The 27,099-nt window shown below is 45.3% G+C and overlaps 2 protein-coding genes across 8 annotated transcripts in view; one reads left to right on the plus strand and one right to left on the minus strand.

Moving 5' to 3' along the window:
- ANKRD16 (ankyrin repeat domain 16) overlaps positions 1-23,430 on the minus strand; it is a 30,800-nt gene extending 7,370 nt beyond the window's left edge. Inside the window, exons 1-7 of one of the 5 annotated variants that reach the window (XM_079779156.1) lie at positions 22,659-23,430; positions 20,377-20,597; positions 18,506-18,548; positions 15,388-15,496; positions 12,600-12,761; positions 10,621-10,699; positions 9,203-9,390 (exon numbers count right to left, since the gene is read on the minus strand). In XM_079779156.1, coding sequence (XP_079635282.1) covers positions 9,233-9,390; positions 10,621-10,699; positions 12,600-12,761; positions 15,388-15,496; positions 18,506-18,548; positions 20,377-20,597; positions 22,659-22,978 — 1,092 coding nt within the window. In that variant the 5' untranslated portion in view covers positions 22,979-23,430 and the 3' untranslated portion in view covers positions 9,203-9,232. The other 4 variants (XM_079779155.1, XM_079779159.1, XM_079779157.1 and 1 more) reach the window with 4 other exon arrangements.
- A 128-nt stretch (positions 23,431-23,558) lies between these two features.
- FBH1 (F-box DNA helicase 1) overlaps positions 23,559-27,099 on the plus strand; it is a 55,028-nt gene continuing 51,487 nt past the window's right edge. For 2 of the 3 annotated variants that reach the window (XM_079779301.1, XM_079779302.1), the window contains exon 1: positions 23,559-23,695. In XM_079779301.1, the coding sequence (XP_079635427.1) occupies position 23,695 (1 nt within the window). In that variant the 5' untranslated portion in view covers positions 23,559-23,694. The remainder of the gene's footprint in view (positions 23,696-27,099) is intronic. The other variant, XM_079779303.1, reaches the window with a different exon arrangement.

A 27,099-nucleotide genomic window follows, 5' to 3' on the forward strand; every position in this document is an offset into this window, starting at 1 on the left:
CTGGTTAGGGCACATACAAGAAGCAACTAATGAATGCATAAATAAGTGGAACAATAAATCAATGTTTCTCTTTTTCTTTAAAATCAATTTAAAAAAATATTTCTTTACATCTTGAGACCTCTGTTTATTTGGTTTAAATAACACGATCTCAGGAATTGGTAAAATTTGTATTTTTAATTCATTAACTTCTTGGCATGAAGAAAGATTGAGACCAAGTTTTCTTTTGATAAAGGAAATGGAGGTGCCCGAGGAAGGAAGGAGAAAGAAATACATATGGTGCCTCCATAACTACTCTGACGTCAGCCCTTCCTCTCAATCTTGCCGCTAATGGTGAAGTTTGCATTCGCCGTTGACAAGGAGACTGTGCTGGTTGTTATATTGTTATTAATGACACAATGGCAAACATTCACTAGTGCCAGGCATCACAGGCACTAGCTCAGGGGTGGGGAACCTTTTATAACATCATTTGTGGGCCATACAAAATTATCAACTTAAAAAATGCTATATTTGGTCAAACATTTAATTAACTTACCCCTAATGCCTTGGCAGGCCCAGACCAAATGATTTCTTGGGCCTTATATGGCCCGTGGACTGGACATTCCCTACCCCTGCACTAGCCCGTCTCATCCTCACAATAAGCCCGGGAAGGAAGTGCCATCATTGCTCCTTTGCAGGAACCCAAGAGCAGGGAGTTGAAGTGAGCCACGTTAGGTCACAGGGCTGGTAGCAGTAGCACGGGGACCCACATCCGGCTCTATGTAGTTGCAGACTGTTCCTCACTCTGACACTATCTTCACAGATGGCCTCGTGTCCCTCACAACTTCAGAAGCGTTAATACGCGGCTACTCTCTGCTCTCTAGAACTTTAAAGCCTGAGATTAAGGAGTGTGTAGGCATGTAGCAGAGACCCTAACTGCCTCTCAACTTTGCTTCTCTTCTAGGATTGTGTGGTTAAGCTGTGGCCAATGGGACTTGAATGGAAATGATGCGCTCGCCTTCTTAAAAAAAGGGGGCTTGACCCACCCCTGTCCCCTTCACTGACAATGAGCAATCCTGGCCCCACAGAAGAGGGCCCTGGGCTCAGGATGGCAGAACCACCAGGAGCCTGGCTCAATGACCTAACTCACACTAAGTTGGTTTTGCCCAGGCTCTTACGTGGAGAGAATAAACTCGTTTTTATGCCACTGCTATTTTAGGCCTTACTAGTAGCTATTGGAGCAGAGTTTATATCCTAACTAATGTAGGCTTCCAAGGAAGTGTGAATAGAGTGCTATGGAAGCTCTGAGAAGGAACAATTATTTTCTGGAGTATTTTTCTTTACTTGCATACCTCTCTTACAGAGCAATTTTGTTCATCTAATATTAAATAATAAAACTGAGTTAGCTAAGTATGGGAAGGATGTGAGAGACCAAGAACGATGTTCCCAGGGGCAGGATTATCCCAAGGTGGGTTTTCTTCCTGTGTCTTTTACGTATACCTGAATCTTAGTTATGGATTTTCAGTAAAACACGGAAAATAAGCCCCCAGATGAAAGCTCTAAAATTCTTGAGAGCTGATTTAAAGTTATCTCAGATTATAATAAAAATAGAAATAACCTATACCATCCATGTTGTCTGTGTCTTCCCACTCCAAGCCTTTTAATTGTTAGCCTTGTGTAATGCCCATATTATTCAAGAGGCTTTTTAGAAAAAAGGGAGATATATAGGTTGTCTCTGCAATGCTATAGTCTGGTTTTCTCTTCACTTGTAAATGTATACCAACAATTTTATAGTTACTATCTGAATTTTGTGTAGAGATAATTAACTCAATATAAAAAGGACTTTTACAAATCAACAAGTGATCAGCCAAAATATAATGCAATCAACAATAAGGATAAATTAAAAAAAAAAAAAGAATGCAAGAGGATTTCATAAATGATCCCAATCCATGGCCTCTTCGTATCCAGACACTGGGTGGTGCCCTGCCACACTGCCGCTGCACTTTGGCCAGTGGGAGGGCAGTATCTGCCCAAACAGAGCAGAGATCAAAAAAATCTCCTGAGTCTTTCTCGTTCCCCTGCCACATTCATGAAAATAAGCCTAGGTCAGCCTAACAGAGGAAGAGACCACAGGAGGGAGGCACAGCCAAATCCATCCTAAGCCAGCCAGCTCAAGTGATCCACAGGCTGACTGCAGACGCATGAGTGAGCCTAGCTACTGGCAGAGCTTGGCTAGGATCAGCAAAACTACCCAGCTGGTCTGCAGACTCTGAGAAATAATTAACAGTTGTTGCTTTAAGCCGCTGAGTTTTGGGGGTAGTAGCTAACAAATATGGAAAAAAAAAAAGGCTAACAAACAAATCTAAAGATTTTCAATCTGATTCATAATTAAAGAAATGCAAAACAAAATCGATGAGATATTATATCAAGTCCGCAGACATGAAGAGTGATAACACACAGCTTTGGTGAAGGTGTGGAGGAATCAGCAGTTTTATGTTTTATACATGGTAGATTTTGGACATACCAAGTCTGGTGGGTGGGCATGGCACGCAAGATCCATTCCAACCTCCTTTTTATGTGATTTTATACATTGCAAAAGCCTTCAAGTTATCACATTTCCCAGGCTCTCTTACAGCGAGCTTTCTGGATAGGAACTGGATTCTACTAATGGCTTCAGTTTGAAGAGGAACCCGTGCTCCTGCTGGCAGACAGTGCTGGTCCTCAGTCTACACCAAGCATGTCAAACGCGGGCTGCATGCGGCCCACAACGAATATCTTTGCGGCCCAGCCAATATAACAGTATGTACAAAACGTTTTAATAAGAATTTTGTAACTTAATTTTTACAATATCCTGTTATACATAATTAATAACGAACTACAACGTTCGCTAATGACTGATCACTATAATTGTGTTGCATTCATTTCCCTTATGCGCCTTATGCGCAGGCGCACCATTTCTCTCCACTAATATTAGCAGTGAACACTTTAGCAGCCGATTACCACGTCACTAGTCTTGGACTGACTTGTTTGGTGTGCGCAACAGGAAATATTTCACTTTCGGAGAACAAGAAAAATATGTTTAGTTGCGTTATGCTTATTAATTTGTGCAGTTATTCAGTGTCTGGTAAGTTAATGTTCTAGAAAAAATATTAATTTTTATTAAAATGTTCTATTATTTTATGTTAAAAATGACTCATTTATTTCAGCCCTTTGTACTCAGCATGTCTCTATCGAAATAAACCTACGTTTCTATGAAAATTGAAGCTTTTGTTTTTTTGCGGCCCACATAAACTTAAACCTTATTTGGCCGTGTTAGCCTTTGAGTTTGACATGGTTGGTCTACACTGATAGCTAAGCTCTGGGGCTTCTCCTCCACTCCCTGAAGGTCTCTGGAGCAGTAAAACCCTGCACGAGACAATTAGCACTGCAACCTTTGTTTCTCTTATTTCAAGTGCCCTGAGTAGGCCTCTAGGCCTTGAGTATGCACTGAGTCTTTGCCAGCCTGGGAAGAAGCAACAATAGATTAGCTGATAGAGGCCAGATAAAGCACAATGGCAGAACCTGGGTGGCCGATAATATAATTATTCCCCAGTGTTTTTCTCGGGAATGCCTAGGCCTCTCCACATTATATAGTGAATTGTCCTTGTCAGGAATGTTGTAAATGCTTTATGATAGACCTTTGTCACGCACAACTGGCAAATCCTTCCTGTTCAGCTAAGGTCAGAGGCCAGCCCTCACTTATACCTTGTGTTTTCTTAATAAAAAATCCCATCACTCTAATTGTCTCTTGACCCCCTCCACACCCTTGCTGGTTCAGGAAAGCAATTTTAAGAAATCTAAAGACCAAGAAGACATTCTCAGTTAGAAAATTGCAATTGGGTTTCAACACATCTGACTACTACAGTATAGTTTTCTCTATTCTTTCATTTTCCCCTCCCCCATTTCTTTATTTTGTACATAAATTAACTGATGTATGTGCACAAACATTTGCATCTTTTTTTTAAACTAAGTGGCCAATGGTATGTTTTGATCTATATCAAATGGAGATGGGATGGGGAAAAAAAATACTGGTTCTGTGAAAACACCCCCTTTCTCCGTTAGTGGCATGCTCACTCAGCTCTTATCTTTATATTCCAGTAAGTTATTTTGCTCTGTTTAACAAAAAAAGAACAACATAAAAATCCTTGCATACTTTGTTTGATTGGAGAATTTCAATGTTTTTCATTTGTCATTGTAAAACCAAGGACAATTTTATAACTTTTTTTGCACGTAGCTGTTACTGAAGCATCCATCTTATATAAAAACTGCTGTTTGAAATTTTAACACTGCTATTTGGCTTCTGTAAATGCTTGCTTGCTTAAATAATAAGGAAAATAAGACTACTCCCACTTCGGAGAGGCCATTAAACCTTCCCCGGACAAAATTATCAGTGCTGGCACCAGGCCGGGCCTTTGGTTGAGGTGTCAAGGCCCCAGCACATAGGGGCTCTTTAAGAACTTGCAAAGGGGGCCGGAAACACCCCATATTTGGGAGACCAAGATGGTAAGAATATATAAATAGGGAAAGTTCCTCCATGTTGGGGCCCAGAATTTGAGAGACATTTTCCTCTGGACTTGCACATAATAAATAAAGTGTGACTCCAAACTCTCCGAGCATTGCTTGATTTATTCCGGTTCTCTGTAACATTACTTGTAGGGCAATCTGTCTTTAAGTAGGGATAAATTACTCTAAAAAAAATGAATCCTAGATAGTTTTATCTTCAAGTCAAGTGTCTTATTGTTTAAATAAACTTCTTGTTTAAAACAAAACAAAACAAAACAAAAAGCAAAACACACCTGGGAGAATAAAAGGGACATTTCTTTGGTCTGCCACCTGCTGGTGAATTCTAGCAATGCCATGGCTACGTTGAATTTAGTGCCTGACCCTCCCCATCTCACTATTTGATCTCCCTTCATATACCTTTTTTTTGGTCCGAGTTTCATAATTTCTTTTCCATTTTGTAATCCCTTTTATATTTTTGTCTTGTAAATACTTTATTATATAATTTTTTTTGGTAATTAATATGTCAGGTCCTGGTTATTTTCAAGTGTTTATAATTCTTACCAATTTGTATCTCTTTCCAGGACCTCTGTCTGATCAATCCCAGGAACAGACTGTCACAGTAGATCAGGTGCTCTTTTAGGACCAAAATCTCTGAGGAAGTGATTCTTGGTTAAGGCACCAAATCCTGGTGAGACTGGGTGAACCACCCGCAGCAGTCAATGCCCTGGGTCATGTGAGTGGAAGCTCAGGGCTGTGTGGAGGATGGATTTGAAGAGAACAAGACTGCAGCAGGAGGAACAGTTAGGAGGCTACTGTAATAGTGGTCTGGACACGTCCGAGGGCTTGAACCAGGGAGTCTTAATCGGGCAGGAGCAGAATAGACAGAGCGGGGCTTTCTGCTGGAGTAAGAGTCAGATTCCTGGTTTCCCACTTGGGTGACTGATGATTTGCAGTGTCATCAAGTTAGGCAGCAAATATAGGCACACATCTAAGCAGGTTAAGGGGAAACCTAGGTTTTGAATAAAGTGTGGGATAGCTTTAGAATGTCTATGCAAAAAAAAATATATATATATATATATACACAGCAGGTTAGAGAATGGAGTGTCATTAATATTTGGGTGCAGGTGAAATGCGGAGAATGGATGAGATGGTTCTGGGAGCACAGGCAGAATAAGGACAACAGTGAGTTAGAGCTAGAAATGGGCACACTAGCATTTACAGGCCCTAAAAGAGGCATTGGTTCTGGAAGCATACGCACAATAAAGACAAGACTGAGTTGGAGACAGAAGCGGGCACACTAGCATTTACAGGGCAGGCCTTAAAAGAGGCATTCCTGATGGAGACCATAAAGGAAAAGTCAGAAAGAAAATCCCAGGAGAGTGCTATCACAGGTGAAAGAATAAGTTCCCAGAAGGTGGGAGTGATGGATAGTTAAACTGAATGGATCAATAACGTGAGGGCTAAAACTATATTACTTAATTTGGCAAGTGGAAAGTCACTGGTAACCTAACTGAGAAAAACTTGCACATAGCAGCAGCTAGGAAGCTGGACTGCAGCAGGTTGAGCAGGGCCTATGAGTTGATGAAACCGAGGGTAGCTTCTTTAAAGAAGTTCGTGTGAGAAAGGATGCTTGGGGTGGAATAATAATTAGGAGCGGCTGTATCATGCAAGGACCAAGGGATGAAATGAAACCATCTATCTAAGTAAGGTGCTCAGCACAGTATCTAGGATATAGTAAGTCTTCAAGAAATGTGAATTGTTACCATTCACTTTTTGACTATATAATAGTTTCAGACCTTACTATGCACCAGGCTCTGCTCTGGGCCCGTAGATTTAGTAAATAAACAAGAGACAAAAACCTTGCCCAAGAAGCTAACATTCTAGTGAGGAGATAGACAAGAAACAAAATAACTCAAAATGTATGGTATACTTGATAGTGGTAAATGCAAAGGAGAAAAAAAGAAACCGAGGAAAGGAGATATAAAATGCCGAAGGAGAGAACAAAATTTTAGATTGGGTGGCCTGGGAGGGCCTCACTGAGGTGACTTTTAAGTAAAGACCCAAAGAAGTGAGAAAAGTAACTATAACTAGAAGTAGGGAATAATACTAATTATTATTAGTCATTAACATTTTTTTAAAATATATTTTATTGATTTTTTTACAGAGAGGGATAGAGTGTTAGAAACATCGATGAGAGAGAAACATCGATCAGCTGCCTCTTGCACACCCCCTACTGGGGATGTGCCCGCAACCAAGGTACATGCCCTTGACCGGAATCGAACCTGGGACCCTTGAGTCCGCAGGCCGATGCTCTATCCACTGAGCAAAACCGGTTTCGGCAGTCATTAACATTTTTAATACAGTAAGACTGTTATTATATCATCACTACTATCTTTGTCACAATTGATATTATCATCATTCCTGCCATCTCTGAAACTCCTGGGAACAAACATGTAACCAGATATTCCCTCATTGCAGCTGGGTGGTGAGCTAGTACAAGGTGGTACATTAGAAGCAAAGCCATAGACGTGAAACGGTCTCACATATAGTCACTGCAAATAAAAAGCTGCTTCACATGTGTGCTGAAGGGATGATATGGCCAGCACCAGACTGATCTTCCATCCTGCCTGCACGTAACAGGCCATCTTCAGACCCAAAGGGCAGACACACAGACATCTCTGAAGCCACAGGAAATGTAACTACAGCTTAAATCAGTGCAGATGCATGTAATACAGAGGTCACAAGACAAGATTATGATCTCTGAACGCATAATAATCTGGCCACTCAGTGTATATCCTATATAATAAAAGGCTAATATGTAAATTGTCCCCTCGACCAGGAGTTCGACCAGCAGGCAGGCCGGCCAACCGTCCATGTCCCCTCCCCCTGGCTAGGCTGGCTGGACCCCACCCATGCACGAATTCATGCACTGGGCCTCTAATACACACATACACACACACACACACACACACACACACACACATACATACACACACACACATACTGAGTGGCCAGATTATTATGTGTTCAGAGATAATAATCTGGCCACTCAATGTAATCAAGTATGTTTATCTGATTGTTGGGTACAGGACTCAGGAATAATAAAGAATTGGAATTTCTGGCTATTCACCCAGCACAGTACACTGCTGAGAATAGCTAGATGTGTGACAAGCTTTCCTGGGACTACACTAAACAAGGAGATCAGGTCTTGCTTGTGAGGAATGCATTCGATCTTTCAACAGATTGACTTAGACTAATTACTATCCTCTTCAATTCAGAGAAAATTATACAAAAAAAATAAATAAATAAAAGGAAGAGAATCCAAATGCCTGAAGACTCATCCTATCTTCAACATGTTTAAATTGCTACAAATTTCTTAAAAGGTACAAAAAGTGTTCATTCCTTCACAATCACAGGCCTCGATGGCAGACGGCATGCAACAGAAAATGTGACCTGCAGGCTTTAACAACAAACCCCTTCCTCAACTGAGGTAATAGAAAAGTTTTGAAATTATCCTAGGTTCATTTTTTAGGTGTATTGATTGCCTAAAGAGTGTCAATACAGAACTTGTCTAATAAAAAAAAATAACCTCAAGACCATAACATAGCTTAACTAGCAGTGCTTAGAATATAGAAACATTTTCATAAATTCCTTGAAAATGTCTGTGTAAATAAAACAGATTGTAAGCACTTCTCTCTGGCTACAAAACCAAATTAAACCATGTAACAACTAAGAAAATGCCTATGAAAGAAAGTAAACAGGACAATTATTTATGGCTCAAATGAACAGTAATTTGCTATATTTTTAATATTATTACTGCCTTACCATATAATGTTTACTATAAAACATTTCATATATATGTACAAATCCTATATAATAAAGAGGTAATATGCAAATTGACCCTCACACCCTTGTGTCACAAGATGGCCACAAGATGGCCGCCTCCACGTTGTCACAAGATAGCCGTCACAAGATGGCGACCCCACATCATCACAAGATGGCCACCACAAGATGGCTGCCTCCACGTTGTCACAAGATGGCCAGCAGGGGAGGGCAGTTGGGGGCAACCAGGCCTGCAGGGGAGTGCACCTGGGGGTGATTAGGCCAGCAGGGGAGCAGCTAGGTGTCAATCATGCCAGCAGGCAGGCAAGTTGTTAGGAGACAGCAGTCCCAGATTGTGAGAGGGATGTCTGACTTCCGGTTTAGGCCCGATCTCTGTGGGCCTGGGATCGGGCTTAAACCGGCAGTCAGACATCCCCCAAGGGGTCCCAGATTGGAGAGGGTGCAGGCTGGGCTGAGGGACACCCCCCCCTCCCCCAGTGCATGAATTTCGTGCACCAGGCCTCTGGTATATATATATATATATATATATATATATATATATATATATATATATATATATGAGCATTTATACTATATTATATTCCTGCATGTTACATGCTTTCTAAGGAGTCCAGATGTTGACCTCACAAACATCATCTAAATCCATTTGAAGGCCACAAAATGAAATGCAGGTAAGGAGAGATTTTTAGTGTACCCATCCCTCCATCTAGGAAGCCAGTGTCCACATCCTCTGGGAATCTCAGCTGCGGTGGAGAGTGCAGGAGAGGGAGGGCAGAGGACAGCAACTATCCGCAGATTTCACTGAACCTGGTAATGACTTGAGCAGCAGGATATAAGTTACCATGAGTTTTACTGCCTTTTAGAAACACCCTCATGCCGTCATGCTGTGGCTGAAGCACTGAAGGATGTCTGTGTTCCGTGTGAGCTGCTGAGCCAGGGTACCCGTGATGTCTGGGGAGTCCCTCAGCCCAGACTGCAGAAGGAACTCGATGCAGGCCAGGTGCTGACCCGCGCAGGCCAGGTGTAGGGCTAAGCAGAGAGAGAAGTCACACAAACTTAGTGCATGATCCCCAAAGCAATACAGACCTGGCCAGAAGGCTGCTCCTAATGAAAATATTGATTCTTTCAATTGTACAGGTTTTATATTTCCACAATCCCTCTGTGTGACTTTGCCCAAAGTAGATTAAAACATTTTTCCTTTTAAGCTGATTGGGATAGAAAGACTTAAAAATAACAAGACAAACTGGAGAGAATTTAAGAGATTTGACCAAAGCAACAAAGCAAGTTTATGAGAAATAGGAGACTTTAAATGATACAGAAAAATTTTTCAAAGTTTTGTGAACTCTCTTTGTAAAAGTATCACCATGAATGAGAATGATATGACAAAAAGAAAAAGAGATGACAGATCTTCCTGTTCTGGTTAGAAATTAGCGCTGAAGGGACCCTGGCTCCTGCTCCGGTCTTTATGAGGAAGTCTGTGTCCCTGGACTTGGGGACCATCCTCTGTGGCCTGAAAGTGAACAGTTTTCTATGAGTCTTTGAAGTATCATGAAGCCTCCACTAAACTCCTGAAGGATGGCCACTGACACAGAGAATGTTAACTGAGGTTTATTCTAAGTATGAATTTAAAGAATTAGCTCTAAAAATATCCTTCTAAGCTCTAAATTGAGAAAACTGTAATGATTGTAGTCTTTAAATACACTTAAAAGAGAGATGACCTATGAAGCATCTATAAACTACCTGAATAGCTGGTGGCATCGTGACAATATAAAGTGTTTTTATGTCACATATACTGTTGTAGCTTAAAATGATAAAAACAACAATAATAACAGCACTAATAATGAGTAGTAGTCATCATCATTGCCATGGTAACAGCAACAGTTCTATTTGGAGATGTAATTTTAAGGAAAAGTTGCTGAGGTAGTAGAGGAATAATATTAAAACCAATGTTTTTAAAAGTCCATGTAGCCCTAGCCAGTTTGGCTCAGTGGATAGAGTGTCAGCCCAAGGACTGAAGGGTCTCAGGTTCAATTCTGGTCAAGGGCATGTACCTCGATTGCAGGCCTGATCCCGGCCAGGGTCGGTCGGGGGAGACAACCAATCGATTTCTCTCTCTCTATCTCTCCCCCCTTCTTCCACAAACTCTGAAAATCAATGGAGAAAATATCCTCAGGTGAGGATTAACAACAACAATAAAAAAGTGCATGTATTGTTTATATTCCACTGAATAATAATTTCCAAGGCACAAAGAAACTGTACCTGATCGATTTCTTTCATCTTTAGAGTTGATGTCAGCACCCAAGGAAATGAGCATCTGAACTGTACTCACATGTCCTTCCTGAGGAGTGAAATAAACTCATTATCACTGTGACAAGCAAATTTAAACATAAACATGAATGTATATATTAGGTCATTTTTCTAAAATACTCAATTGCTAAAACTATATTTTTGTATTTAAAGGAAAAATCATTACATCACTCTCAAACTCCACTATAAATCATTAAAGAGAGATTTCGGTGATATTCAGTTATTAGAAAATAGATGGTCAACTTCGGAGGCCAAATTACCAACTAATACAGTTGGGTTTCCTTCACTGTAATGAGCGTAAGTATTGTGATTTATACAGAACACACAATTCCAAATTCTCCCAAGTACATACACTCTTTGCTAAAATCTTTAGGGGAGAGATAAATTAGAAAAGATGGTCACCTCTCCTGGATGCGACTTTCATCATAGCTGGCATTATCATTCATGAAGCAATTTATACACTTTCTATCTAGCCAGTTAGTTCATTAGTATGTGGTGAGACCAAAGTTAAGGTTGTAGGTTCAATCTTCCTGTGGGTGGACCCACTAGCTCTCCCCCCGCGTCCCCCGCTGTGGCTACAGGCCATTCTCTTAGCTCATTGCTATTTATCTAACCACTTTCTCATAGGGGAATGCAGGCAAGTGTGTGTAGGTCAGGGTGAGGGGACAGACTAGAGGGAGTCAATGGGGGATTATAGGGGACATATGTAATACTTTCAACAATAAAGATTTTTTTTAATTGCTAAAAAAATAAGGTGTGTAGGTTATCAGAAAACAGGCTCACCCGGATCCAGGGGCCCACGGCCTCGCCCGGACCCGGGGCCCAGGCTCACCCGGATCCAGGGGCCCGCGGCCTCGCCCGGACCCGGGGCCCAGGGCTCACCCGGATCCAGGGGCCCGCGGCCTCGCCCGGACCCGGGGCCCAGGGCTCACCCGGATCCAGGGGCTCGCGGCCTCGCCCGGACCCAGGGCCCAGGGCTCACCCGGATCCAGGTGCCCGCGGCCTCGCCCGGACCCGGGGCCCAGGGCTCACCCGGCTCCAGGGGCCCGCGGCCTCGCCCGGACCCGGGGCCCAGGGCTCACCCGGATCCAGGGGCCCGCGGCCTCGCCCGGACCCGGGGCCCAGGGCTCACCCGGCTCCAGGGGCCCGCGGCCTCGCCCGGACCCGGGGCCCAGGGCTCACCCGGCTCCAGGGGCCCGCGGCCTCGCCCGGACCCGGGGCCCAGGGCTCACCCGGCTCCAGGGGCCCGCGGCCTCGCCCGGACCCGGGGCCCAGGGCTTTTTTAAATATTTTTAAAACTGATTTTTTAGAGAGAGAAGAAGGGAGAGGGATAGAGAGATGGAAACACTGATGAGAGAGAAACATCGATTGGCTGCCTCCTGCACCGTCCCACTGGGGATCGAGCCGGCAACCCGGGCATGTGCCCTAGCCAGGAATCGAACCAGGGATCTCTTGGTTCATGGATCGATGCTCAACCACTGAGCAACACAAGCCAGGTTGTAGTGAAAATTTTTTGCATGTCTTAAAATATTTTATACGTTAGAGAGGCCAGTAAATGCAATTCCCTTCCCTCAGTTAAAAAATTTTAATTTCTGAAATCTCCCATTAGGAGAGAGGCCTAGGAATTTAATAGAATGGATTTTTACGGCTTCAAAAAACATAATTCTTGAAGAAGAAAAAAGGACGGAATGAAACATAAAATCCAGGCATTGAATGGAAGAAAGGGTGTTTTCAGTTTTTACCTAGCAACAAATAAAGGTAGGTTTTTATTTAAAGGGATGCAGGGCTTCCCTTTAACATTTTAGGAGCATATCATGAGCAACTTTTTTTCTTCCAGAGATGGAGCCAAAGCAATAGGACAGCGGAGCTATTTATCAGTAGAGGAAGGCAAGCCTAAGGAAGCAGGGACAACCTTGTGAAAAGAAACAAACCTTAGCTGCATAATGAAGTGCTGTAAGATGAGTTGATGTTGCTTTCACATCTACATCAATGCCAAGTTCAGAGACCAAGAATCGGATGGCTTCATTCTGCCCAGTGACTGCTGCCCTGTGTATAGCCTGGGCCCCCAGGGAATCCTCAGCACAAATGCAAGCCTAGTAGGTTAGGGAGAGACAGGAATAAAAATAAGCAGCAGAGAAACCTGGGTTCATGGACCTTCTGACATTTTAGCTAAAATTTGTTGCCTATGTACATTTTTCTGGGCCTATGTTAAATAGCTTTTGTCAGATTATTTATTTATTTTTGTGGTAATTATTATTATTATTTTAATCTTTATTGTTGAGCTTTTGTCAGATTCTTAAAGGACTCTATAAACAAACAAACAAAAATGGTTAAGATTCAATGATCTAAAGTGTGCCAAAAGTGCACTCAGTGGGGTTTGTTTTCATTACTATAAAACAGCTACTGTTAGTTTGCTGCCATGGCTGGGTAGCTCAGTTGGTCAGAGCATCATCCTGATATGCCAAGGTTGCGGGTTTGATCCCCAGTCAGGGCATATACAAGAATCAACCAATCCTATCTTATATTAGAGGCCTGGTGCACGAAATTTGTGCACTCGGGGGGTTCCTCAGCCCGGCCTGCACCCTCTCGCAGTCTGGGAGCCCTCAGAGGATGTCTGACTGACGGCTTAGGTCCGCTCCCCACAGGAAGTGGGCCTAAGCTGGCAGTCAGACATCCTTAGCACTGCCGCAGAGGCGGGAGGCTCCTACCGCTGCCGCTGCGCTAGCTAACTTTGAGCCCGGCTTCTGGCTGAGCGGCACTCCCCCTGTGGGAGCACACTGACCACCAGGGGGCAGCTCCTGTGTTGAGCATCTGCCCTCTGGTGTTCAGTGCATGTCATAGTGACCAGTCATTCTGCTGTTTGGTTGATTTGCATATTAGCCTTTTACTATATCCTATATAATAAAAGCCTAATATGCAAATCAACCGAACAGCAGCACGACTGGTGGAATGACCGGTCACTATGACGTGCACTGACCATAAGGGGGCAGACGCTCAATGCAGGAGCTGCCCCCAGCCCGCAGGCCTCAGGCCCCACAAGGTGGGTGCTGGCAGGGGCCCCCCAATAGCTCCCACCAGTTGCCCCACAGAGGGAGGCGACCAGCAGCAGTAGCGGGGGCGGGGCCAACCAGTGGGTGGCACCAGACCGGCCAAGGCGGGTGCCAGCAGGGGCCCCCCCCAATCACCCTGCCAGTAACCCCACAGATCAGCCCTGATCGCCAGCCAGGCCTAGGGACCCTACCCATGCATGAATTTCATGCACTGGGCCTCTAGTAGGATAATAAAGAGCTAATATGCAAATGGTAGTCACGCCCTAACACCATCATGCTGTTAACAGCTCAGACACTCAACACTGGGGAGAGAGGAATGGGGACCAGCCAGGCACAAATGAGCTCGTGAGAGAGGAATGGGGACCAGCCAGGCTGTGGCCCAGGAGAGGGACAAGCCACCTGCCCCCCGGTCCCGGGCGCCAGTGGCTGCACCTGCTGCCCGGGAGAGGGACAAGCCACTTGCCCTGTGGTCCCGGGCACCAGTGGCTATGCCTGATGCCCGGAAGAGGGACAAGCCGCCCGCCCCGCAGTCCCAGGCACTTGCGGCTGCGGCCCAGGCAGCCGCCTGCCCACCATCCCCTGCGGCTGTGGCCAGCCCAGGCAAAGCCAGCCTAGGTCCTGGGTACCTGCGGCCGGCCAGAGGGAGGGAAGCCCGGATCCTGGGTGCCTGCAACCGGCAGGAGGAGGGAAACCTGAGTCCCGGGTGCAGGACGAGGCAGAGGTGGTTAGAGCCAATCAGGCCAGTAGGGGAGCAGTTAGGGGCTATCAGGCCAATAGGGGAGCAGTTAGGGGTGATCAGGCAGGCAGGCAGAGGGGTTAGGAGTGATCAGGCAGGCAGGCAAGCAGTTAGGAGCCAGCGGTCCCGGATTGCGAGAGGCAGTTAGACATCCCCTGAGGGGTCCCGGATTGGAGGGTGCAGGCCGGGCTGAGGGATCCCTCCCTCCGTGCACAAATTTCATGCACTGGGTCTCTAGTCCATACAATAAAAGTCTAAGCAGAACGACCAGTACAACTGGTTGCTATGATGCACACTGACCACCAGGGGGCAGACACTCAATGCAGGAGTTGCCTCCTGGTGGTCAGTGTGCTCCCACAGGGGGAGCGCCACTCAGCCAGAAGCCAGGCTCACGGTTGGCGAGCGCAGCGGCAGTGTCGGGAGCCTCTCCTGCCTCCGCGGCAGCAGTAAGGAGCAGTGAGCAGGCAGGCAGTAAGGAGTGAAGGGTTCTGGACTGCGAGAGAAATGTCTGACTACCGGCTTAGGTGGACATCCCCGAGGGGTCCCAGACTGCAAGAGGGCACAGGCCGGGCTGAGGGATCCCCCTTCTAGTGCACGAATTTCATGCATTGGGCCTCTAGTGAGTACATAAATAAGTGGAACAACACATCAATGTTTCTCTCTTCCTCTTTCGCTAAAATCAATTAAAAAAAAAGAAATCTTATTTTGCTAACTGCTTCATGTATATTATATTATTTAATCCTTAGAGTAACCCTCTGAAGAATTAAAATTTGTCACCATTTTACAGATGGAAATACTGATGCTTAAAGAGGTTAAGGGGTCCCACACGGGGACAATGGCAGTGCTGGAATTTGAACCCAGGATTTGAATAACTATGATCTCTGTTTATCCTATGACCTAAAACTCATAGAAAATACCAAATCATTGCTGTACCTTATGTTTTTCGAGGAGCAGCCTGGCTATGTTGATGTGCCCACATTGAATTGCATCCATAAAGGGTGTGAGGCCACACTTGTCTCTGCAGTCTGGTTCATATTGACACCTAGAGCCCAAACCCAAAATAACAGAACTGAGAAGAGCCACTGCTTCAAACCCAATGGACAGTTGCCTCTTGACCACCTGTAGTAGATGACATGCCCTACAAATGATGTGTGAAAATCTGCAGCACTCTCTTTTCCCCATCTCAATATTAGAACTTAGCTTTTCAACAGTATGTCGGTTTCCCCCAGCGAATCTGTTCCTCCTCTAAACGTCTGTCATTCCATATTATGGACTACAATTTCTCCAACTTCTCATGCCAGGAGCCTTGACATCACCCCTTAGCCCTCAAACCCAATCTATTACCTCTCAATTCTGCATTCAAAATATTTTTATTGTATCTTTCTCTCTTTTGCTGCTTTTACCCCATAGGACCAAATCAATAGACAATAGCTTCCTGTTTTTCTCACCTTGGCTTCTGCCTTGCTAATTCATTCTCTGAGCTACCAGAATAATCTTTTCACCATGCAATTTGGGTATGGCTGCTCCTGTTATAAACCTTTAACTAGTATGTCCCAAAAACAAAGCACAAAATTTGGAACTTCAGCATGACCTCTAGTGGTCAAGATAATGTCCCACAAACTTACCTCTCCAGGTTTCTCTTGCCCACATACCCACCGCTCTGTGCTTACTGTAACCTACCTTCTTCATGGTTGTTCTTTCTTCTAGGTCCTGCTTATTTCCTGGTTCTATCTGCCCTATCATCTTCTTAGTTTCACCTCCCACCTGTCCTATCTTCTTATGTTCCATCTTCTTCATGATCCAACCTGTCCTATCTTCTTCTCAGTCCTACCTTCTTCACCATCCTATCTTATCTGCCCCACTGTCTCTGTGGTCCTACCTTCTTCTTGTCCTATCTTCTTCTCCATCACATCTCCCTTTTTGCGTTCCTACCCTCAATTTCCTGTCCTATCTTCTCAGTTTCACCTCCTACCAGTCTGATCATCTTCTGTCCCTACCTTCTTCATGATCCTACTTGTCTTACTTTCTTTTCTATCCTACCTTCTTCATGTCCTGCCTTTTTTTTGCTCTTTCATTTGCCCAGCTCTTTGCTGCCTTTGCACTTGCTGATCCCCTCTGCTTAGAAATTATTTCTCCATACTTCACTTGGCAAACTCCATTGCATTCTTCAAATCACAGCTCTGTGATTTCACAGAGGCCTGTCTTTTTTCCTGCATCAACAGTACCTTTGCTTCTACATGCCATTGTATACTTTTTCTCTTAGCGTTACAAGTTTCCCCCGCTAGCTGAAAGTAGAGCATTCCTACAAAACTTTTTGTAAGCCAAAATGGCATAAAGTAATGAGTATCTTCACCTTTCTGAAAGTTTGCATTACATGTGCCATTTCACTTTTATGAAATACCTGCATTGCTATAGTAACAGCTTTTCTTGTAAAAGTGAAAATCCTTTTCGGATTCTTTTGATTAGTGAAAAAAGGTACTAATGTAGGTCTTATATATAGGCGAAGTGGGATAATGCAAACTTTCAGAAAACAGAGCTACCTGTATTACAATTTATAATTTTATGGTATTTATTTGATTACCTATACTTGGCTTCCACATCCGCCTATAGGTTGTTAGGAAAAGGATTGTATTTGTTTTGCTTACCACCCAGCACCTAACACACAGGAGGTGCTTCCAAAAATGTTTGTTCAATGAATGAATATTTATAAATTTGCTGACAATCAAGTATGTTCCAATTTGCAGTAGGCAAGCCCTACACATAAGCGATGCTTTCAGGGCACTGAATTAAGCCCTCCTCTCTTCTTACTATGCATTGTCTACTTAGGTAATCTCTTCCACTCTTAAAAATTCAATTATTATCTCTTTGTTGATGAAGCTCACATTTGTATCTCAGCCCATACCTGTTTTTTGGGCTTCATATCTGTGTTTCTAACTGCTCCCTTGACATCTTTGCTTGATGTCTCACAGGCACATGCAACTCAACATGTCCCAAAGTGAACCTGTCATCTTTTCACACAAAACCTGCTCCCCCTCCACTGCTCTTTACCTCAGTAAATGGCACCAGCACCAGCTGCTTAAGGGAGAAACCTGAAAGTCCTCCTTGACTTTTCCTTCTCCCCCAGTCCTTTTATTGAATCATTCACCTAGATCTACTGATTCTACTGAAGTACCTCCAAATCTTTTCATTCATCCCTACAGTTAGCTTCTTAGTCCAGCTACAATTTCTTTCCCGTTTAACTACAATAGCCTCCCAACAGCTTTCGAAGCACCCACTCTTGCTCCTCCTCCATTTCATTTGCTATTTTGCAACTAGAGGATCTTTGAAAAATGCAAATTTCTTATTCTACTCACCCTGCTTAAATCCCTTCAATGCCATCTTAGATGCTTAAAACCTAAAATCCTTCCCATAGTCTATAATGTCCCACCTGATTGAAACCTGCCCTTCCTCTCCAGCCTCCCCGAACCATTCTCCCCCTCACTATAGGCTTCAACACATACTGAGCTTCTTTCAGTTTCTTACATGCACTATGGTTTTCCCAGGATGAGTACATCCCTGAGTACTGCTTCCTCTGACTGGAATGCCCCCCTGCCTCCCACTCTCAGCCTCCTTCAGGTCATAGTTTAAATAACACTGGGGCTGAGATTCCTCACTCCTATGCCACGTTGGGTATTCTTGTCATATGTTTCTGCAGGGATCCTGCAATTCCTCGTAATGGCCACCAGATTCATACAACTAGTGCAGTGTCTGTGAGTTCCCTAAGAAGGAAAACACATTGTCTCATTTCTATTGTAACCCCTGCATCTGGTACAATTCATAATGGGCACTGAATAAATAGATGAATACTTGTTGAATAAACAGACAAATAAATGGCTTTCTCTCAAATTTGTTAGCTATTTTTGTTTTATGTTCTTTAAATTATCTGCTTATGTTCTTTTCTCTTTTGGTACTTTAGCTGCTCTTGAACAATTTGCTTGAGCTCTTTAAGTGGCATCGACATTAACTGTCATGATTAGCAAATGTCTTCCTCAATCTGCTGTTTTGTTCTTACCTCTGAAGAAGCACCTTTACTGCCTCTAAACAGCCATGCATTGCTGGGAGAAGAGAGTTGAGAATTAGAGTTTTTAGGTGCACATATAAAATGCTTCTTTCCTCCTGGCACTGGTCTCTGTCCCATCTTTTTAGCTATGACTTACAGGAAGGGGCAATTAAAGTAGGTACATTAATAAAAATCTAGCTAGCTAATTGGTAAAGAATGACGTTTTTACTGAATAGGTCCATAGCCAAAACTGATTATCTTGTCTTTATGAACACTTTTATGGAAAGTTTTCAATCCTAAACTTATCTATCTCCTCACTTTTGAGTTGAGCCAGGCAGTTTTTGCCCAGGAAATGTAAAACATTTTAAGAGTAATCCATGACAAAATAACCAGGAATTTAATTCTACTACTAAAAGTAACTATGGTCAATAATAAAGCTTTTTGACTATCTGTGCATCACTACTTTGTGTAAATGACTGGGTACTATTTCTCCAAAAGAGTAGGGGATCTAGTCAAACAATTTGTGAGCAGAAAAACGTTATGCTCGCTCTTGCAAAAGGATTCCTTGGTTCTTACCTGCCCGCTGTGGCTAAAACAATTGTATGCATATTTCCTAAACTATGTCATGTCACAGGTATTGATTTTTAGAGAAATTAAAAGCCCTGTATTCTAATTCAATGAACTCTCTAGAAGGCTAAAGATTATTTTCTAGATTTCTTGATCTGGACTCAAGCTCATTAATATCCATTTCATCTTACGCCACAGCAACTTTACTTTTTACTAATTTAAAATAATCTATAAATAGATAATTCAGAATTAAGACTAATTACTCAAAACAATAAAAATACCCTAAATGTATATTTGACATTATCTAGTGATGTTTAATTATAAGCACCTATATTTATTTAAATGGATAGTGCTGTGGTAGGTATTGCTTAGTATATTTAAAAACCGTATCTTGCTCAGCCGGTGTGGTTCAGTGGTTGAGCGTTGACCTAAGAACCAGGAGGTCACAGTTTTCCTGGTCATGGCACATGCCCAGGTTGAGGGCTCAATCCCCAGTAGTGGGCATGCAGGAGGCAGCTGATCAATGATTCTCTCTCATCATTGATGTTTCTCTCTCTCTCTCTCTCTTCTTCTCAGAAATAAAAAAAATATATATATTAAAAACAAATAACAAACAAACAAACAAAAACACTGTCTCTTTTCCTCTTGTCTTTAATAATAAAAACAATGTGAAAACGATAATAAAAATAGCAACAGCCCATTCTGTGCTCATGTGTCACACACTGTGCTAAGGGGTTTACCTACATCCGGTTCCTTAAACTCTATAACAACCTTGCGATATAGGCATCATTGTCATCATTATCTTGCTGTTGAAACTAGCTCAAGAGACTAAGCTCCTTGCCCAAGGTAAAGACTTAGTGAGGAAAAAAACCAGCATACCATCTAACTAGCTGGGAAGACTAAGACTGATATTTATGAAAAGTGAACTAATACAAGAAAGAACCGAGACCGGTTTGGCTCAGTGGATAGAGCGTCGGTCTGCGGACTGAAAGGTCCCGGGTTCGATTCCGGTCAAGGGCATGTACATTGGTTGCGGGCACGTCCCCGGTAGGGGGTATGCAGGAGGCAGCTGGTCGATGTTTCTCTCTCATCGATGTTTCTAGCTCTCTGTCCCTCTCCTATCCTCTCTGTAAAAAATCAATAAAATATATTAAAAAAAAAAAGAAAGAAGTGCATGTTAAGTACCATGCACTTTAGAAACTAAGCGTATGCTAAAATATCCCAAAGCTGCTCTTATTCATCAACCTCTATTTTCCAAAACCCTCCAACTTGATGCCGTTCTGCAGTGTTGGGGGAGGCAGAGCTCCGGGCCATACCTGCCGTATGCAGAGGAGTTCTGTTAATTTTGCTCTCTGTCTTCCAGGCATCTGGGCAAACGGTGAGCAAGTACTGAAGTATTGGAGGGTCACCTTCTCGGCTGGCAATGTGGAAACTGTTCCAACCATCTTTGTTCTTCAGAAGCGGATCTGCACCATGTTCTACAAGGTCTTGGATCACCTCGAGATTCTTCCTTGTGCAAGCCATCATCAGAGGAGTCCTAAGGCCAAAGAGGACAAGCTGTCAGATAGAAGGGTAGCCGAGACATTATAAGGGTACAACCGGGTCTTTAGAAAAACACACATCCTTGGTAGAGATGGAAAACCTAGAGGACTCAGGGATTTGGGAAGCAGGAAAACTTTCAACTACTTTGCCTGCCCTGAGGACTCTGGGTGAAATAAGAGGAAAATGATTGTGATGCAGGCATGCCTACAAAAGGGGGATACCAAGGAGGCAAAGCTGCTTCTGAGCTAGTTTCTATTATGGCACTGAATTGAGACAGAATTAGTCCAAATCAAAGTTTGTCCTGAAGAATATTGCATAAAAGGTACTCTGCTGGACTTATCCCACTTACTTTAGTCAGAAACCACTTATCCTATCTTATATAATAAAAGGGTAATATGCAAATTGTCCCCTCAACTGGGAGTTCGACCAGGGCTCCCACCCCCACCCCCACCCCTGGGTCGATCGGACCCCACCCGTGCATGAATTCGTGCACCCGGCCTCTAGTTAATTATATTGTGCTGAAAAAGAGTTTAAAAAGAGCATTTGACACTGTACCTAGCTTAAACAAACATACATTAGTGGAGCAAATGAAACAGTGTGATTACAATAAGTCTCTGTACTGACTTGTGTCCACAACAATAGGAGAGTGAACTACATTATATCTATATCAAGAGAGGTGGCTCTGGTCATCCTCTCCTGCCACATGAATGATTTGGGGTAAGCCATTTCACTTCCATGAGCTTTTTATTTTTTATTTTTGTCTGCAAAACGAGGGAGCTAGGATTTCTGAAAAGCAGCGGCAGATCTTGTTTACCTCCTCATTCCCAGGGTTAGAACCTGTGTCTGGCACATTGTAGGAGCTCACTATACTTGGGTGATCTCTAAAGTCTCAGCTAAGACTTATCTTGTAAGATTGCTATATTAGTTAATTACCAACACTACTTTTTTTGGGGGGGAGGGGGGAGGGGTAATGTAGTAATAACAGTGAATGAGAAATTAAGAGGAAAACAAACAGATAAATGAAGGCTGAAATTTTCAAGAACCTCTTGAAGGGAATGAATCTTGAGCAAGGCAGGATCATTGGAAAAGCAGGTAAGGTGTTTCAGAAAGAAAAAAAAAAGAGAATGGGCAAAAATGTCTCACTGTGATTATACACTTCCCAAATACATAATCAAATGAACCTCATCTTTTTAGTGTTTTGTTTTTGGCTGTTTCCTTATCTGAATTATTGCTTTGAGGAGTATATGAGGTCTATGCCTCTTGGAATTGTCTTTAGGTCAACTTACCAGCAGCACAAGAAAAGCAGTCTTGTGCTTAGTCACAGCCAAGTGCAACCCTCAAAACACCACCAGGCCTACTCCCCTCCCCGTGGGCAAAATGTACTTTACTATATGTGGCTGTCTTCTGTGTAAGCAAGAACTAAGTGAGTATTGAAAACAATGTTGGTCTAACAAAATGCAACTGGTTTGTGTGAAGGTAAAGGTGAGGATGTTGACTGTGGAGGTGGTTATGCAAAGCTACACGTGATAAAATCACATACAGAGAGCATCACATACATATAAGTGTAGGTATAACCTGATGAAATGTGAATAAGTTTATTGATTGTAGCAATGTCAATTTCTTAGTTCTGTTATTGTAGTGTAACCTGTAAGATGTTAATGTTGGGGGAGTCTAGGGGAAGGGTACATGGGACTTCCCTGAACATTTCTTTGTCACCTTCTGTGAACCTATAGCTACTTCAAAATTTAAAAAGTTAAATCAGTGCCATTGGTGAAGTAATCATTTACCAGATGTCCCCAGAAGAACTTCGTATCCTGGGGCTCATGTTATATGGGGAATTCATTGATATTCTTCTATCTGTTTGATCATATTCTGTACTGTTCTCTGCTTTATAAAGGGAAGCAACTGTCTGGACCAAACAGTTGACTCCCAAGGGTAGGAACAATGTGCTCTAATTTGAAGCTATGCTGTAGAGGCAGAAAATCATATTCATAGGAATATATGATTCTGCGGAAAAGGGGTTAAAGGGTGTCGTTCTGGAACTCCTGCCACCTACCAGTCAGCCTTCTTCAGGCAGTCGACCACGGCTCCTCGGCCCAGCAGGTACCGCACACAGTCCCGGTGACCCATGGAGGCAGCTTCGTGTAGAGGCCGCTTGTAGTCTCGGTTGGCAGCCTCGATGTCCAAGTCCCAGGCCTCGGCCAGATAGGCCAGGATGTCCCGACGACCGTGGCGGGCGGCGCAGTGCAGCAGGGTGTCTCCCGCCGGCCCGGGGCAGCTGGGGGGCCCCGCTCCCTGCAGTTCCTCCCGCAGGGCGCACAGCCGACCTTCTTGCACCAGCCTGCAGAACCGCCTCGCGTCCCCGGGCGCCGCCATGGCCTCCGGGGCCAGGCTAAGTATCCAAGGCCCCAGCCCTGCCCTGCGCTTCCCTCCCCGGACCGCGCGCTAGGGGCAGAGCCGCGCTTCCCTGCGCGGGGTGGTTAGGGTCCCTGCAAACAACTCGCCTCCCGAACGCGCGCTCCAGGTGCGGGCGTAGCCGTGCTCGAAGACGCGCGGCTGCCGACCGCAGTGGTTTCATTTTGGGCAAAACATTAGGTAGTTGCCGTCGAACCCGCCGGAGTCCGTGCTCACTCCGCGCCGGGGCGCCCGGCTCTGAACCGCTGCCAGGGGAGGGGTCAGCGCGGTGCCGGCACTGGTGAGGGGCCCCAATGGCAGCTCAGCGCCCACGAGATACCGGTAAAGGAGCCGGGGTGGGGCCTCGCGCGTTCCCGACCCACCGCCACTCCAACAGCCGGCCTAGCCAGCCCCGCTGGGAAAGTTTCCACTGGTCTTTTCACCTGAGCGGAAGTGCGGACGGGGAGGGGCCAATAGCCGTGGCCGCGCCCCCTCCACGCGTGCGTTTCGATTGGCCGTGGGGGAAGTCCGTCAGTCCCGGAGGCGGGCTCTTCCCGGGCTGCGGCGGCGCGGAGCTGTCAGAGGAAGTCCAAGGCCTGCTCCCGCTAGCGATACCCTGTGGACGTCGGGACTGGGAGGCCGGGCGGCCCGGGCCCGGAGGCGACGGCGGTGGCTGGAGCCCCCGTTCGGAGCGCCATAGTGCGTGAGGCCGCGGACGTGTCTGGGAGCTCAGGCGGGGCCCCGCGCTGTGAACACAACCCTTTGGGGTCCTGAGAGCGAGGGTCCGGGATCTCGGGGGAGTGGGGGGGGGGAGCGGATCTGCGGGGAGCGTGGGGACCTCGCCCGGGCTGTCCACGGTGGGTGAGCTGCAGGGGCGCGGCGGGGCTGGCGCGCTGGAAGCGGAGGGCGCCCCTACACAGTGTCCTTGAGTCTGGGAAGTGGGGAGCTCGTCGTTTCTCGGTGTTGGGGGAGTCATGGGGGACGTGGCCTGGGCTGCCGGCAGGCAAGCATTCCTTTTCTACTCTGGTTTTTTTTTTTACCTTGGGCGAGTCATTTTATTGTGTCCTTTTGCCTCTTTCCTTTGTAGCTTGCTTACCCCTTACCTGAATATTAAGAAAAATTTAGGTGATGTGGGAAGACCTTGAGCTTGTAGAAGATACCTTGATATCTGAGCAAGGTATATGGGGGTGATGAAAGGGATTTGAGTAGGTGTTGAGTTCTTTCCCCGATCTTACTACTAGTCATTTAAACCTCTTGGTTCTCAGTTCCTCTGTATATAAAATGGGAGTTGCTACTATTTGCCAGACCTAGAAACAATTATGCTTTACATGTATATTGCGCTTTATACAAAGCACTTTAATTACATAATCCGCAAACAACCAGAGGCCTAAAATTAGTGATTTTGCCACTGGACGTATTTATAGTAATAAAAGTGTAATATGCTAATTAGACCGGGATACCTTCCCAGTGTCCTTCCAGACAAAGCCATGGTGGCGGTGGAGGCAGAGGCAGTTACCAGTGAACAGGCTGGCAGGGGAGGGCAGTCGGGGCGAGTAGGGTGGGGGGGGGGGGAGTCAGGGCTGAGCAGGCCAGCGAGGCCGGGGAGCAGTTAGGCATCAATCAGGCTGGCAGGGGAGTGGTTGGGTGTGATCAGGATGGCAGGCAGAAGCAGTTAGGGGCAATCAGTCAGGCAGGCGAGCGGTTTGGGAGCCAGCATTCCCAGATTATGAAAGGGATGTCTGACTGCCAGTTTAAACTGGCAGTCGGACATCCCCCTAGAGGTCCCAGATTGGAGAGGGTGCAGGCTGGGCTGAACACGAATTTTGTGCAGTAGATAATGAAGTCCCATGGAAGGAAGCATGGTAGCACCTAGTGAGTGTCTGCTAGTGCCTAGCCCTGTGTTAAAATAAATCTTATATAATAAAAGAGTAATATGCAAATTGACCATCACCCCAACACACAAGATGGCCACCACAAGATGGCCTGCAGGGGAGGGCAGTTGTGGGAGATCAGGCCAGCAGGGGAGGGCAGTTAGGAGGGACCAGGCCAGCATAGGAGGGCAATTAGGAGAGAACAGACCAGCAGGGAAGGGCAGTTGAGGGAGACCCAGGCCTGCGAGGGGAGGCAGTTGGGGGACCAGGCCAGCAGAGGGCAGTTGGGGGGGACCAGGACTGCAGGGGAGGGCAGTTGGAGGGGACCAGGCCTGCAGGGGAGGGCAGTTGGGGGTGGGATCTAGGCCTGCAGGGGAGGACCGTTGGAGGAGGGGGGGACCCAGGCCTGCAGCAGGGGGCAGTTAGGGGTGACTAGGCTGGCAGAGGAGGGAAGTTGGGGGCGACCGGGCCTGCAGGGAAGGGCAGTTGGGGGGGACCCAGGCCTGCAGGGGAGAGCAGTTGTGGGGGACCAGGCCTGCAGAGGAGGGCAGTTGGAGGGGACCAGGCCTGCAGGGGAGGGCAGTTAGGGGTGACCAGGCCTGCAGGGGAGGGCAGTTTGGGGCAATCAGGCTGGCAGGGGAGCAGTTAGGCATCAATCAGGCTGGCAGGGGAGTGGTTAGGGGGTGATCACGCTGGCAGGCAGAAGTGGTTAGGGGCAGTCAGGAAGGCAATCAGGCGAGCAGTTGGGAGCCAGCAGTCCTGGATTGTGAGAGGGCAGTCGGACATCCCTCGAGGGGTCCCAGATTGGAGAGGGTGTAGGCTGGGCTGAGGGACACACCCCCCCCCCCCCCCCCCGTGCATGAATTTTGTGCACTGGGCCTCTAGTTGAGAGATAAAATGAGAAAAAAAAAAGACCTCTGGTATGGGCCTATGAAAACAAGCCAATTTTACCAGTGAACATACTGAATTTGTTTAATTTCCTGAGCAATATGGACAGTCATTGGAGACAGAACTAGGTCCAATATCAACTTTGCCAAAGTTTTTGTTCCATTGTGTCTTGCCACTTCAAAAAACAGGAAGGCCGTGAAAGTGGTTTGCATGTATGAAGTTTTAGAACATGCCAAGTAACAACATGCTGCTGTTGGAGTCAATACAAATGGAAGTTTTACACTTTTTGCTACTAATGCTCCCTCCCATCCTTATTCAAGTCACCTTACCTTCTCTTGCCTTATGCTTCCAGTTTCCCTGATTTTTAAAAACAAAATTGGAATTCATTCGTTGCACAATGGGAAAACTCTTTTAAATCCAGATGATTGGTCACTTAACTGGTGTCAAATGCAACTCTGTCTCTTTTGTCCTTTTAATAAACTTACTAGAGGCCCGGTACATGAAATTTGCACATGGGGGTCGGAGCATCCCCTCAGCCCAGCCTGCACCCTCTCCAATCCGGGACCCCTCGGGGTATGTCCGACTGTCGGTTTAGGCCCAATTGGACATACCTCTCACAGTCCTGGACCGCTGGCTCCTAATTGCTTGCCTGCCTGCCTGGTCGCCCCTAATTGCCCCCCCTGCTGGCCTAATCGCCCCCAACTGGCCTGGTCACCCCATGCAGCCTGCTGTTCAGTCATTTGGTCGTCCCTCACTAACCCCCATTCCAGCCTGGTCGCCCCACGCAGCCTGCTTGTTCAGTCGTTTTGTCATCCCTCATTAACCCCCCTGACAACCTGGTCGTAGACAGCCATCTTGTGAGGGTGTGAGGGTTAATTTGCATATTACCTCTTTATTATATAGGATTCTGATCTGTATTCCCCCTTTAGATAACTAGATGATAATGTTTGTGAATCTGTCCACAGCTGTGATTTTCTAGATTAAAATCTTGGTGTAAAGGAAGCTAACTGGGATCTTGCTGATTTTCCAATTAGGTTGCCCATTTTTTTGGTGCAACTTTTGGAGTTTGTGGTCTGGCTTTTACTGGCTCATTTTGCATGTAGTCATGTTGGCATTATGATTTGCTCCTCGTCTGTCTGCTTTCCTTTATCCTGCGTTGCATTTCATGGTTATGTAGCATTTACCAGTGGTTATTGATGTCATGATCATTTGACGTGTTTTGTCATTTGCGAGTGTGTGAACACCAAACAGTTGGTATTGGACTTAGAGCTCTAATTTCATATTTGTTGCCATTATCTTTTCTCTGGTTATTACATTCCTCTATCCTTCCTGGGCTGATTTTAT

The sequence above is a fragment of the Cnephaeus nilssonii genome (assembly GCF_951640355.1).
Source record: "Cnephaeus nilssonii genome assembly, chromosome: 1".
Taxonomy (NCBI): Eukaryota; Metazoa; Chordata; class Mammalia; order Chiroptera; family Vespertilionidae; genus Cnephaeus; species Cnephaeus nilssonii.